Source organism: Lontra canadensis, unplaced genomic scaffold (assembly GCF_010015895.1).
Source record: "Lontra canadensis isolate GAN:19392208 unplaced genomic scaffold, GSC_riverotter_1.0 scaffold3, whole genome shotgun sequence".
Taxonomy (NCBI): domain Eukaryota; kingdom Metazoa; phylum Chordata; class Mammalia; order Carnivora; family Mustelidae; genus Lontra; species Lontra canadensis.
Window position 1 is genome coordinate 29,882,899 of NW_022630997.1, and position 13,888 is coordinate 29,896,786.

The 13,888-nt window shown below is 44.8% G+C and overlaps 1 protein-coding gene across 2 annotated transcripts in view; it reads left to right on the forward strand.

Moving 5' to 3' along the window:
- The window catches only part of VSTM4 (V-set and transmembrane domain containing 4), a 95,638-nt gene that overhangs the window by 58,856 nt on the left and 22,894 nt on the right, over nt 1-13,888 (forward strand). For both annotated transcript variants that reach the window (XM_032837823.1, XM_032837834.1), the window contains 2 exons: nt 7,137-7,243; nt 8,504-8,565. In XM_032837823.1, the coding sequence (XP_032693714.1) occupies nt 7,137-7,243; nt 8,504-8,565 (169 nt within the window). The remainder of the gene's footprint in view (nt 1-7,136; nt 7,244-8,503; nt 8,566-13,888) is intronic.

Here is a 13,888-nt window from a genome sequence, read left to right on the forward strand (position 1 = left end):
CATTTATGAAAAAGAGGCATTTCAAGGAAGTCATGGGAGTGGGTGGCACCCTTCGTCCAACTTGAGAGGGGAGTCCTACAACTTCCAAGCTGCTCCTGGCATGAGTAGTCCAGTGGCACAGGAGGCCTGCAGAGCACGTCCCAAAGCCTCAAGCGAGATGTCGGGAAATTTGCCCCGTTGCAGGAATCATTGGCCTTTCTCAGTGGCAGCCATCCTGGGGGTGGAGGACTGTAATCGCACTTCTCCCTATAGCTTATTGAGATATAATTGACCATAACTGGTAATGACAGTGAGTTGCCACTGCAGTGTTCCTCCTTCAAGATGGCGCACTTGATGTTGTAGGGTGCAGGGCTAACAGGTGATGAGTGTGCTGCAGGGAATCTTGGCAAGGAGAGCTCAGAGCTGTTGGGCAAGGAGTTCACGGTCCTCTGGGTACCCTTCTCGGGCATTGTCAGTGTCAAAACTGAGCTCCGTGGGCAGGAGGAAAGGAAGCGCGTGGACATTTCTGCAGATGCAGTGATTTTCCAAAGACGGCGTGGAGCAAGAAGGGCTGGGGGGAAGATGGCTCCAAGAAGCAGGCCTGGGGGAATGTCGGCAGGATCTGAGCCAGCGCGTCATTCCCGAAGGGCTTTCTGGGCTGGGTTCGTTTGACTGGTAGACAACACTTGGCATCTCTGGCCATCCCAGTTCAAACCACAGCAAATCCCTTTGCAGCATGTGACAGACTGCTGTGTGCCCAGCGGTGAGGGCGCTTGCTCATTCTACGGGAAACAAGATTAGACAGACCTCAAGGAAGCATTCTGATTCACAGTGGCTGTGCTGAGATGCAAAGATTGCCCTGCACCAAAGGAAACACTTGGCATCTGGGGGGCTCGGGTCGGATGTATTAAAGCCCCTCGGCATGAATGGTTGGTTAGCCGCACCTCCGGTATGATCCCAGGGAGAGGCGGGTATTAGGATGGGCACAGATGGTTGGGTGAGGACGCCTATGCCACAGGCACCGTGCTTCAGTATGAGGGTGCTTTGATCTCACATTTAGTTGTGGAGGCAAGATGTGGCAGCATCTGTGAATCTTCGTTACGGTTATGTTCTTTGTTTGGGGGGTTCAGTTCTGTTTGTGCTGTTTTACTGTTTTTTTTTCCCCCTATTCCTGAACACTTCAGAGGAACCAAATTTCCACATGGCCAACCTGCCCCCTCCCACCTCCATTTTGACAGCTGACATCACTTATTCCAGATCATTCCAGGTATAAGAACATGCTCCCCTCCTCCTCTGCCCAATCTTGGGCCAGGATAACCCTTGGTCTTGGGCACCAGCCCCAGTTCCTGCCTCCAAGTGTCCAGCACTGGGGTTGGCCCCCACTTCCCCCCACCCAGGCAAGGCTTTAGCAGCTGTAACAGGCCCAGATTTAGTACAGACTTGGATGCAGTGGAATGCTGATCTCGCCTTTCAGTGCCTTCTCTTTAGGGAGCTGGTTTAAGCCCAGAGCAGCCATTGTGGATCTGGCTGGATCTACCCTCTTCCTGTCCTAGTTTTCTTATTCTCTGCTGTCTGGGGCTGGACCCAGCATCCTTGCTGCAGGGCCAGGGAGACAGGCCAACCTGGATCAGATCCCAGGTCTCCTGCCTGGACTTCTCTGAGGCTTCATTTTCCCCATCGGGGAGTGTCCAGGACTGTGGATATCACGCACTTCTCATGGTGCTTTGCACAGGCTAGAGGCAAATAACGCTCTTAATCATTTAAGTTCGGCAAAATATAGTTGCTCCCAGTGTGCTCAGGACCTAGAAAATCCAGGTGGCCTGCTGCCTCCAGCGTGTTGGGGCAGCTCCCACTGCTCAGGCTGCAGCCTCTTCCTCTTCCTCCTTACCTGCCGGCTGTGTGCTGTGCTGGTTCTTAGCCGACACCACTCTCTCTGTGGCAATAGGAGGGCATGCTGGACCATCTCGGAAGGAAAGACTTTCTAATCGAAATTTAATTTCTAACTCGTAGCCCTCCCCTCAGGGCCACGACATGATGCCAGGAGATACCCAGGAGGCAACCTTGTTCTCCTGCAGCACACCGTGAAGCATTTCCCCCTGCACCACACACGAGGGTTGTAGGTCAGCGCTACTAGCCCTTCTGACCTTCATGATAACCCTGTGTGATAGATGGCAAGTGTAGGTGTCCCCATTTTACAGATGGGTGGATGAGGTCCAGGAAGCGAGCGACTCGTCCAAGGTCACCCCTCTAATCAGAGTAGAACCTGCTTTGGTGCCGACCCAACCCCCTTGTCCACTGCCCATTCACTAGACCTAGACCCAACCACCGTGTGTCACAGAGCAGACATGCCCCACGCATGTGGGAGGGAGACGCCCACGAACGGTGGCCAGGCTGGAACCTTATACCTGTCACACGCGTGCCAGCCACGAGGCCCTGGGTGGAGCCAGAAAGGCAGCCCTGTTTTCCACAAATAGCCCTGCTTTCCAATCACACAGCTCTCTCATTTAGACGGAGTTTCCGGCCTCTTCTCTATCTTTTTGGGTTTGACTGGCTCCAGCAATGATCACTCCCCTTGTGTCAGAGACAAAACACAGTCTTGTCCCAATCTAAGATATAGAGTAACTTTCTGGTCAGTGAATCATAATGTGGAGTTTCTTTGTCAAAAATGTCTGCCAGTCTTGCTGGCTCAATGGGAAACATAATATTCTGTGAGCAAAATAATCTGTCATGTCATGGGGGTGACTCATTGTATATGAATTCTCATTGTTGAAGTATGAATTAGAGCTAAATTTAGTTTAGTGCAGTTTTGCTGTTTTGAAGGAAAACAGTGATGACAAAGCAGATCTTTTTCAGCTTGCTGAATGCCCTGGACCTGAGACCACGCATCTATACAAATGATTGTCCCAAAACTTTCATTTTGTGTTGAAGAGCTAAAGAACGAAGTCCATGAAAAGGGGAGAGGAAGGAGAAATCCTTGATTCTGCAGCGTGTGAGATGCAGCTGGGGAGGATGATCCAAGCTCAGTGACAACAAACAAAAGGAAAACACTTCATGATTTTAGCAAAAGAAATAAGTCACCGTGCATTTAACAAGAAGCCACAATTCAAAGGGAATTGGGGGAAATGGTTGCAATAAATACGTCAGACCGATGTGAAAGGTGCATGCAAACCTGTAAGAAAAACTCAGAACCCTTACAAATGACAGCAGATGTCCATTCGGTATTTGTAAAAGCAGAAACACGATTAGATACATGCTGGAAATGCTCCTTCTCACTGGCAGTCAGAGAAATGCAAGGAAAAGGGAGATCACAGTTTTATTCATTAAGTGAGTGGTTTTTTAAAGCTGATAGACCTGGTGTTAAAGAGGCTGAAAACAGAAATACCCTCATCCATTGACTGAGTGACTGCAAAGTAGGACTAACTTATTGGAGATCCTTTTGACAGCAGGGAGTTAGATACCCTTTCGAATGGTCCTCCTCCATGAATTTGTAATCCCAGCTCTAAGACTTTAACCCAAAACAAAAGTCTAAGAGTGAAAAACCATGATGCACAAATACATGTATGGCAATATCACTCATGCATCAAATATTACTTAGATGTCGGGGAATGGCTGAGGAAGCCATGGCATAGCTTCTCATCAGAACAGTATGAGGACGTAACAATATGGAAAATAGAGATTAAGTAAAAAGAAGGGCAGGAAATTATAAATAGATTATGACAAAAAATACAATGTATAAAAATCAAGGAAGAGTTGAAACTTAATGTCCACTTAATGTCCAAAAGCTTGGATATAGTTATGGCAGTGTTACGCATAATGGCCCAAGCTTGGAAGCAACCGACATCTTCTACAGTAGGGGAATGCATAATGAAGCTGTGGTACATCCAGACAGTGGAATATCATTCAGGGATAAAAAGAAATGAGCTCTTAAGCCATGAAAAGACTTGGAGGAAACTTAAATGCCTGTTAGTAAGTGAAAGAAGCCATTCTGAAAAGGCTACCTATTGCATGATTGCACCTGTGTAAGATTCCCGAGAAGGCAGAACTATGGAGACAGCAAATAGATCAGTGGTTGCCAGGGGTTGGGGGGTGGGAGGGATGAATGGGTGGCGCCCAGAGGGTTTTGGGGCAGTTCAGCTCTTTGGTCTGATACATTATGTGTTTGTCTAAACCAATGAAACTCACCCAAAGGGAGCCCTAATGTAAATTATGGACTTTGGGTGCTAATGACATCTTGAAGTAGGTGCATCATTTATAACAAATGTCCCACCATGGTGGGGGACAGTGATGATGGAGGAAGTTGCACACGTCGGGGGGAGAGTGGACGGGCATGTGAAAAATCTCTACCTTTTGCTCGATTTTGCTGTGAACCTAAACTTCTCTTGAAAAAAAAAAATGAAGTCCATTAAAAAAAAACAAGAAAGAAGAAAAAGACTGGAAATATTTTAAAAGGCTGTGTTTTGGTTAAGATAGACTTATTTATTTTCCTTTTTCTCCCTGCCTGTAATTACCATTTGAAGACATGAACGTGCGTTAATTTATAATGGAAATAAAAAAATAAACACTTGAAGAGTTTAAAGCTATGAGATGAAGCCGTGCTTGCAGTTGTGTGTTGAAGCAATTCTGAGAGTTTTGGATCCCTTGTTTCTTCTTAGTGGTCAGCGTTTTGTAAATGCACATTCTTTTGGCCTGTTTGTGAGTTTACACAATTGACCCTGTACTCTAAACCTATGGCCAGTTGGAGTTTCAGTTCCCAGTAAAACTAAGCCGTCTTTGGGGAGTCTCAGCATGATCTGTATCTTTGGAATTTTTCCCACGATGCGTGAGTCATTCTTTGTTCATTTTAAAAACCCTAGGAGTCTGTTAGAATAGCCTACATTCTCTTACATGTATGCAGATATTTATTTGTGTTTAATTTACTGTTTTGCAATGGTTATGTTTTTCAATGATTATACAAACACATGGTTTAATAGTTAAAATTAAAAAGTTAAATAATTGGGGCACCTGGGTGGCCCAGTGGATTAAGTGTCTGCCTTCGGCTCTGGTCATAATCCTGGGGTCCTGGGATTGAGTCCCCCGTTGGCCTCTCTGTTCAGCAGAAAGCCTGCTTCACCCTCTCCTACTCCCCCTGCTTGTGCTCTCCCTCTGTCAAATAAATAAAATCTTTAAAAAAAAGTTAAATAATTGACTAAAAATATATATGGTGATAATTCTTCCTGCCTGGTCTCCCATTGGCTTAGTTTCTCAGCATCCCCATTCTAAGGAACCACTATTTTATTTTGTTTTTAAAATTGTATTTATTTATTTATTATTTGAGAAAGAGAGAGTGTGTATGCAGGTGAATGGGGAGAGGGATGGAGGGAGTGGGAGAGGGGGAGGCAGAGAATCCCTAGCAGATACTGTGCTGAGCATAGAGCCGGATGTGGGACTCCATCTCACAACCCTGAGATCATGACCTGAGCTGAAACCAACACTTGGACGCTTAACCCACTGAGCCACCCAGGCACCCCGGGAACCACTATTTTAAAATTTCTTGTGACTGCTTCCAGAATTTCTCTATGCATATATATGCAAGCAGTAATAATGTATTTCTATTTTTCCCTATTTTCATACAAAAAGGGGCACATTTTGTACATTGTCCAACACCCAGCTTTTCCCCTTAGCAATGTATCTTTCCTCATCAGCACATAAATAGCTTCTTACTCCTCTTTGCAGCTACAGAGAACCCCACATGTGTATTTGTGGACTCACCATCATTTCCTTAGCCAATCCCCTGCTGATGGACAGTTGGATTCTTTCTGATCCATTGCTATCAACAATAGCACCGTAAGGACGAATCTCACACGCACATTTCATACACTTGCAGGGATGTCCACAGAGTAAATTCCCGGAAGTGAAATTGCCGGGTCAGAGTATAAGCGTCTGTAGCTCTGATTGCCAAGCTCTTCTGATTGCCAAGTTCTCTCCTTCGGGAAGGGTTTTCATTCGTATCAGCCGTACTTCTGCGCGCCCGGTTCTCTACGTCCTTGGCAAAAGAGTGCTTTGCTTCCAATGTGACTATTGTCATTCTGATATGTGGAGAATGGAAGAGCAGTATGTTTTAATTTGGCTTCCTTTCATAAGGGAGCCCTGGTGTGTTTTCAGTGGTAAGAGCCTTTCCTCTCGTGTGATAACTGTTACTGCTTTCCTTCATTTTGATTATTAAGCAGTTGATCATAGTCTTACGGATTTCTAGAAATTCTTTATGTATTAGGGAGAGAACCTCTCTTGGTAACCGCACCCACCTGGCTGGAGCGTGTGTCTCAGGACAAGAGGTTCTAGAAGGGGCCTTTGCTGGAGTCACTCTGACACATTTGAGATAAGAGTGTTAGCCATTCAAGGAAGCACGTGGATTCCATCCCACATGTGGCATCAAAGTTTGCCATCAAGATGGTCTGTGTAACTTTTGTCACTTTAGCACCTGTGTGTCCTTGTTTTCTTGCCCCCAGTATAAGGCTTATCAGTACCATCATTCTGGGTAACACATAGAAAGATCCTGATAGCACAGTGATTACACAGAGTCAGATAACTGAAACCACCCACAACCCTCTTCAGGGTGAAGCCACTTGCCCTCTCCTAAAGGTAAAGGTACAGTGGGAGAAGAAAGTGTGGCCAATCTTGGGGGACTTTGGAGATTTCTGGGTGCAGGTTCCAAGGTCCTTTCTCCCTTGCACAGGAGGGGCTCTGTGGATTATGCACCACAAAAATACGTGCAAAGAATCCTGGTTTTAGGGTAGCTCAGGTAGAAGTTTCTGACAGTATCTTAATACCCTACTGGTGATGTGGCCAAGCCAGATTGTGTAACTGATGCACCTAGTAAGAACCGTCCATCTCTCCATCTGTAAGTGCAGACAAGCTGGCCCCGGATCTCCCCAGGGATCTTTGAACATTAAAAAGCACATCATAAATCACTAACTAGCTCATCTCGCCATCCTTATCTTAGCCACAGGTCAGAACTAGACCTCCCGACATCCCTGGGGATCTACCTAGAGTCCCAGTCCAGCTGTAAGAGAACTTCACCTTACGTAGGTACTCAGGAAGCACACAGAAACTATTGCTTCCTTTCCCTTTCCCTGGAACAAACCTGCTTTTGCCTTGACCAGTAGTCTTTTCTTGTATAGCTCTGGGGAGACCGTGACCAGTGTGACCAGCTTGGCCCCCCTGCAACCCAAGAAGGGCAAGAGGCGGAAGGAGAAGGCTGACGTTCCTCCTGCAGTCCCTGCCAAAGGTAGGAGGCTAGCCTATGGTTACCCATGTGGGAACCAGCACGACTGATCTAGAAGTGGGTCTGGGGTTTGCGGTGGGATCGGGACAGGGTGAGTAGACAGACGGAGGACATCTGGTGATGATAGGCCTGCAGAACCCCATCTTCATTTTGATAATCACTGAGGCCCATCACTGGAGTGGGGCTGGGGCTGGTGCACTGGCCCAGCATGGTGTTAGTGGGGAGTTGGGAGAGGGGATATCAACATGCACAGATTGATTCCACAATGCATTTCACCTTCAACTATTAACATGCTCACACATAGTGGGGTGGCACAAAGGGGTATCAACATCTTCTTGGTTCATTCAAGGGAATGGAGCCTCTGATTTTTCTAAGGATGTAAGTCGGGTATGTAGTTTATTTTGGATTTTTTCTGGGGATAAAATCAAGTTTGGTCTTTGATTCCAACTGTAATGTAGAGCAACATAGGTGAGGTTCCAATGTAGTTGGAAGTACTAGGTCTGTCCCCTACAGATCCTTGGGGTCCTGTGCTGAAAGCCACTGGTGCTCAGGCTGAGTGCATGTTGGGTGGACAGAGGGACTGGAAGGCCTGGGCATTCTGGGAGGCATGACAAATGTAGATCTGGGGAGGGAAGGGGGCAGAGAACCCTGCAGTAACGTATCATTCATTCAGAGTGGTTAGTACCCTTCCTTATAAAAGATGAAGGTGAGCCTCAGAGAGCTAAGTGGTAGAGTCTGGCTTGGAGATGAGGTCTGCCTAAACTTCAAGGTCAAGTTCAAATTCCAAAACATTGAAGTACTCATTACATGATATTGGGGGGAAGAGCCTTAGTTTCCTCCTCTGTTACATGGGGACAATAAAGACCCACCTCCCTGATGACCTCTGAGGGTTGTTGTCAAGGTCACAGCTTTAATTGTAAGTGTGTAGTTTGGATGAAGCCCCAGGGAAGTTTCTGGCCTCAGGCTTAACCAAACATACCGGGTTCTCACCTGCACGCCTCACCTCTTAGTAGCTGGCAGTGTTTTATGCAATCTTGTTTCATTTACCTTGCTGGTGGGAGAGGATGACATGTCCAAAGATTCGGGTAGGATTGCTCTCCATGGAGGGGCACCCAGTGGTACCTAGATCAGAAACCAAACTTCTTCCATGGGGGCAGGAAAGGGACCATGAATCTCCACAGAGTATGTCTGTGATGCTCGTGTTATGTGGGCATTGGGAATCCTGGAGGAAATCCAAGCTAAACCCTTGACATGCTTCCACAGCTCCCATAGCTGCCACATTCCATAAACCGAAGCTGCTGAAACCACAGAGGAAAGTCGCCCTGGTGAGTAACCATAGTCGGTGTTGTTATTGTCCCCTTAAGCCTTAAACACACTGGAGGTCCAAGTAGTACCTTGACTGACTCAAAATATGCTGAAACTTCTCGGTGCTTTGGTCCCCAAGCAAAGACGTTCTGTCTTCTTGGGTCAGCTTTTGAGCTGTCTTTTCTCCACATCTTGTTCCCAGAGTGGCTTTTTAAAAATCCAAGGAGAACCATGTTCCATTATAAATGCTATTTTTCAAAAAGAGGGGGAAAAAAAGCCATACTCTGGAAGATATAAATAGGATATGAACCTGTTTATACAAATTTCCCTAATAATTACGCTAAAGAGACTGTTGAAGAACCTTCCAGAAAATATGCCATAGCAATTTATTTTGAAATAACTGTAGATTTACGGAAGAGTTGTAAAGACACAGCAAGTTCCTGTCTGCCTTTCACCCAGCGTCTCCTAGGGTCAGCCTCTCACATAGCCCTGGTGTCTTTGTCAAAAGTGAGGTTACCATTAGCACATTGCTGCTAACCACGCTCCAGACTCTGGCCAGATTTCAGCAGTTTTTCCACCCATGTTCTTCTCTTGTTCCAGGATCCAGTCCAAGATGGTCGCATAACTCTTAGTTGTCATGTGTCCTCCAGTCCGTGACATTCCCTTGCCTTTCTTTGTCTTTTGTGGCCTTGACACTTCTGAGGAGAAGCAGCCAGTTATTATTATTTTTTTTATAGTGTCCCTTAATTTGGCTTTCTCTGAGGTTTTCTGATGAGTAGAGATGAGGTCCCGGATTTGAGAAGAATACAGAGGTGACACTTCCTCCTCATGGCCTGTTTTAGGGGATGCATGATGTCAATATGTCTTATTAATGGTGACATTAATCGCAGTCTCTTGGTTAGGCTGGTGTTGGCCAGACTTCCTCCGTACAGAATTTCTGTTTTTCCCTTTCTATACCTGTTAGGTGGAAGCCAGTCACTAGGAGCACCTGGGTGGCTCTGTTGGTTAAGTGTCTGCCTTCATTCAGCTCAGGGCCTGATCCCAGGGTCCTTGGATCGAGTCCTGTATCGGGCTCCTTGCTCAGTGGCAAGCCTCCTTCTCCTTCTGCCTGCTGCTCCCTCTTCTCCCGTTCAATCTGTCTCCCTCTCTCTGACAAACAAAGTCTAAAAAAAAAAAAAAAAAAAAAAAAAAGGCCATCACTAAGTCCAGTTCACACCCTGAGGGAGGGGAGAAGCTCCCTATCCTGAAGGAGTATTAAACAATTTGTGGACATCTGTTAATTACCGCAGTAATGAATAAATGTTTTGGGGGAGATATGTCAAGTCTAAGCAAATATCTTATTTTTCCATGAACTTTTTAGCATTCATCAATAGATTTTGCCTGTAGCAGTTATTACTATGGTGCATTAATGGGTATTTTCCTTAATCCTTCTGTATTTACTACTTGAAATTCTTCTGTAAGGAAGAGCAGGACACCTTCCCTCATTTATTTACACTAACTTGTATTGGTATGGGTGCATAGATATGAAAAATTTTAAGTTTTTAATTGTTATTTATTTTGCCGCTAACATTGCTTAGCAGCTGTATATTTGTGTGTGACAGAAAGAGAGGCAGGGAGAGACAGACAGGCAGAGAGGAAGGGACAGAGAGAGAGACTGAGAGGGAGAGATATTGGAAGCCCTATTCTAAAATGTGGATGTACTGGGAAGGGCCAAGATAACCTTGAAGGAAAAGAACAAAAGTGGAGAATATATATGCCAGTTCTCAAGATTCACCTTAAAGCCACAGTAATTGATAAACTGTGGTATTAGCACAGAGATAGATAAACAGAGCAAAGGAATAGAATAAAGAGCCCAAACAGATCTACATATGTATTGTCACTTGATTCATGACAGAAGTGATATTACAAGGGAGAGGAGGGAAAACTTTTCAGTATAGGGTGGCGGGTCTGTTGGATATCCATATGAAAAACAAGGATCCATTACTCCTGCTTTACACCGTAGACAAAAATTACAGAGGGATCATAGACTTAAACAGGAAAGGTAAATAAATATAAAGCTTCCTAAAGATTGTATATCTCCCCAACCTCAGCACAGGCGAAGACTTTTTAAAAACAAGACTCACTAAGTACCAAGCAGAAAGGAAAAGATCTAAAAATTTGGGTTACCTTAAAATTTAGAATGCTGGTTGTTGGGGTACCTGGGTGGCTCGGTGGGGTGAGCATCTAACTCTTGATTTCTGCTCTGGCTGTGATCTTGGGGTCGTGAGATGGAGCCCTCTTCGGACTCCGTACTCAGTGCGGAGTTGCCTTGAGATTTGCTCTCTTCCTCTGCCTCTGCCCCTTGCCCTGTTCTCTCTCTCCTTCTCTAAAAATAAAAATCAATCAATAAATCAATGTTAAAATTTAGAATATCGATTGTGATTGAAAGGCACCAAGAAAAAATGCAAACACAAACCACAGGTTGGAGGAACATGACGGCGTGCATGCATCTAACAAAGGATTCTTACCTAGAATGTCTGAGCACCCACATATCAATAGGAAATAAAAGGACAACTCTACAAAAAACTAAATAAATAAGCAGAAGTCTTCAACATGCACTTCACAGAACGAGATACACCAAGAGTAAGCACATGAAAAATATTTAACCTCATTGGCATCATGGCAATGCAAGTTAAAGAGCATAAAGTTTACATGTAGGTGGATGGCTAAAATGAAATGCTTGTTTCTTTTCTTTTCTTTTTTCTTTTTTTCTTTTTTTTTTTTTTTTGCCTGTCTTTCTCGACCCATTGGGAATTTGGGCATGTATCCAGTTTTATCTGTTTATCAGATTCTTTTTATGTTACTTTATGTTTCATATTTCAATAATTATTCCTTGCCAATTTTGTTAAACTTCATCCCTATGTCCTAAACAGTTTGATCTAAACATTTACTAGTTTTATTATTATTCTTTCTTGATCTAATGTCTTCCCCCTAAATATCTTTATTGGCCTCTATATTTGAGCAATTTGCTTGGGAATGGAATTCTGGTTTTATAAACTTTTTCCAGTCTGTTCTGGGAAATATGCTGAGCCCCTCATGTGCATTTCCATTTACTTCCCATATTGCTCAGTGTAAATGCCAAATTCCATACTGTGGCCTATAATGCCCTATATCCATACAGGCCACATATGTCATTAATTTTTTAGTAGTTCCCATTAAAGAAGTAAAAAGAAGCAGGTGAAACCAATTTTAATAATATGGTTTATTTAACCCAAATAGCAAACAGATTATCATTTAAACATATAATCTATGCAAAAATTATTAATGAAATATTTTACATGTTTTTTGTTCTCCAAAGCCTTCAAAATCCAGTGTATATTTTACCCCTACTGCACATCTCGTTTCAGAGTCACGTTTCAGGGCTTAAAAGCTACATTTGACTAGTGGCTACCACACTGGAAAGCTCAGCTGTATATGGTCAGGCTCTCATTACCTCTTTGACATCATTTTTGCCACTGTCTCCCTTCTTAGTTCCCCTCTGGCCACCCTGGCCTCCTTGCTGCTTCTTAAACATACCAAGCATGTTCTGGAAGGACCTTTGCACCAGGTGTTCACTCTGCCTGGACCATTCTCCCTAGGTTGTGCTTGCGGCTTGTCGCTCACCCCATAAGGTCTCTACGCAGATGTCACCTTGATGGAGAAACTTTCCTGAAATCCTACATAGAACACTGCTCACCCTCTGATGGCAGTCCCCATGACAGGCACCCAATGTATTCTATATCTATCTGTTAACTGTCTCTCCCTTCTACCAGAATGCATGGCCCATCAAGGCAGGGAGCTTGTCTGCTCTGGTCGCCGTGATGTCCTCCGTGCCCAGAGCAGGGAGGGAGACGTGTTAATGACGGCACACCTGCTCCAAGGAGTATGTTCCGTCATTCTGCTTTTACAGATGGGCAGAGTGAGATGCAAAGTCAGTGAGGTGCAAGATAGAACCCAAGGTCATGCAGACTAGCACATGCTCCTAAGGTTTTAACCAGCTCATTTGGATTCTTGCCTCAGAGTGGAGCCTGGCTCTGGTGGTTCTCTGGGTGTGGTTCGGACCTACTGTTCTGTTTCAGGCTCAACCCTGCCCTTGCTGCTTTGCACCCTTGTTTCCTGCTGTTTTACCAGAGAGGCTGGTTCACCTGTTTTCCAAAGAGAGGCTTCTTTTGCCTGCAGTGGATTGTGGGTTTCAATGGACTTTTCATTCCCTTTGATTCCATCTGGTTCAGATCATCAAAAATTCCTCAGCAGTTCTGCTCTATTGACTACCCCTGTCCTGTCCTCTAAAGCAGCTGGAGAATCTTTGCTGATTTTAATAGATCTCTGGTCATTCAGTGGGCTTTCGGAAGCTCAGTGGGGCACAAAGGCTAAACCTAGCAACTTTTCTCACTTCCCCAACTGTGTATCCCTGCACATCTGTGTGAGTAAGTGTCTGTCTTTTTCAGATCTTTTCTTCTTGTTCTGATAATTATCAACAAACACAAGAAAGGATCTGCCTTGTAAATTTTCCCACCGTACTTCCCACGTCTCTAAGTTGCTCAGGAGCTGTTGCTTCTAATCCAAAATTTTAGCCCTGGTAACAGCAGAAACAGCTATTTACTGACACTCTGTGGATCTGAGAGAGAGCCAAAAAGTGCTTTTTGCATGTTGTTGTGGTTAATCCTCACAGTAAGGTCCCCTCTCCCGATCTCCGGTTTTGCATGTGAGGACACACACTCTGTTTAAGAAAAGTGAGTTCCTACAACTCACAGGAGTAGCAATCCACTTCCCGTGACGACTGTGCTGCTGCCCCGGCGGATGGCCCCGTGGCAGTGTCGCCGATCCTAAATGGACAGTTTCTCTAGTCCACATCCTGGGCAGGGGGCATCTCTCATTTATCCATTAAGCAAAAATCAGTTGTGCACTTTTTGGGGACAGAATGCTTCATTAAGCACTTTGGGACCACCAGTAAACAGATTGGAGTCAACAGTGTTTTTAAACACGACTCTGGTCTTAGTCACAAGTCTTAGTTGCTGAGTTTTGTTTGCGTGTGCGTTCGAGCTGGGGTGCTCCTCTCGGGGCTCATGCAACCCAGGTCATTCTTCGTCTTCATGGAAAGTAAGTTGGGGCAGTTACATGCGTATCAGAGGGGATCTTTGTTTTATGGAAGTATCTCCAATAAGAACTGCTAAGTGCCAAATTATATGTGGATCGTTTATGAGGTGAAAAGACCTAAAATTTTCCATATCAGAATTTTCCAAAAATGAGACCATTTGGAAACCAGTTTCTACCCATAATAATAGACAATAAAGAAAAGAGCTGACTTTGCATGGGATTCTGTCT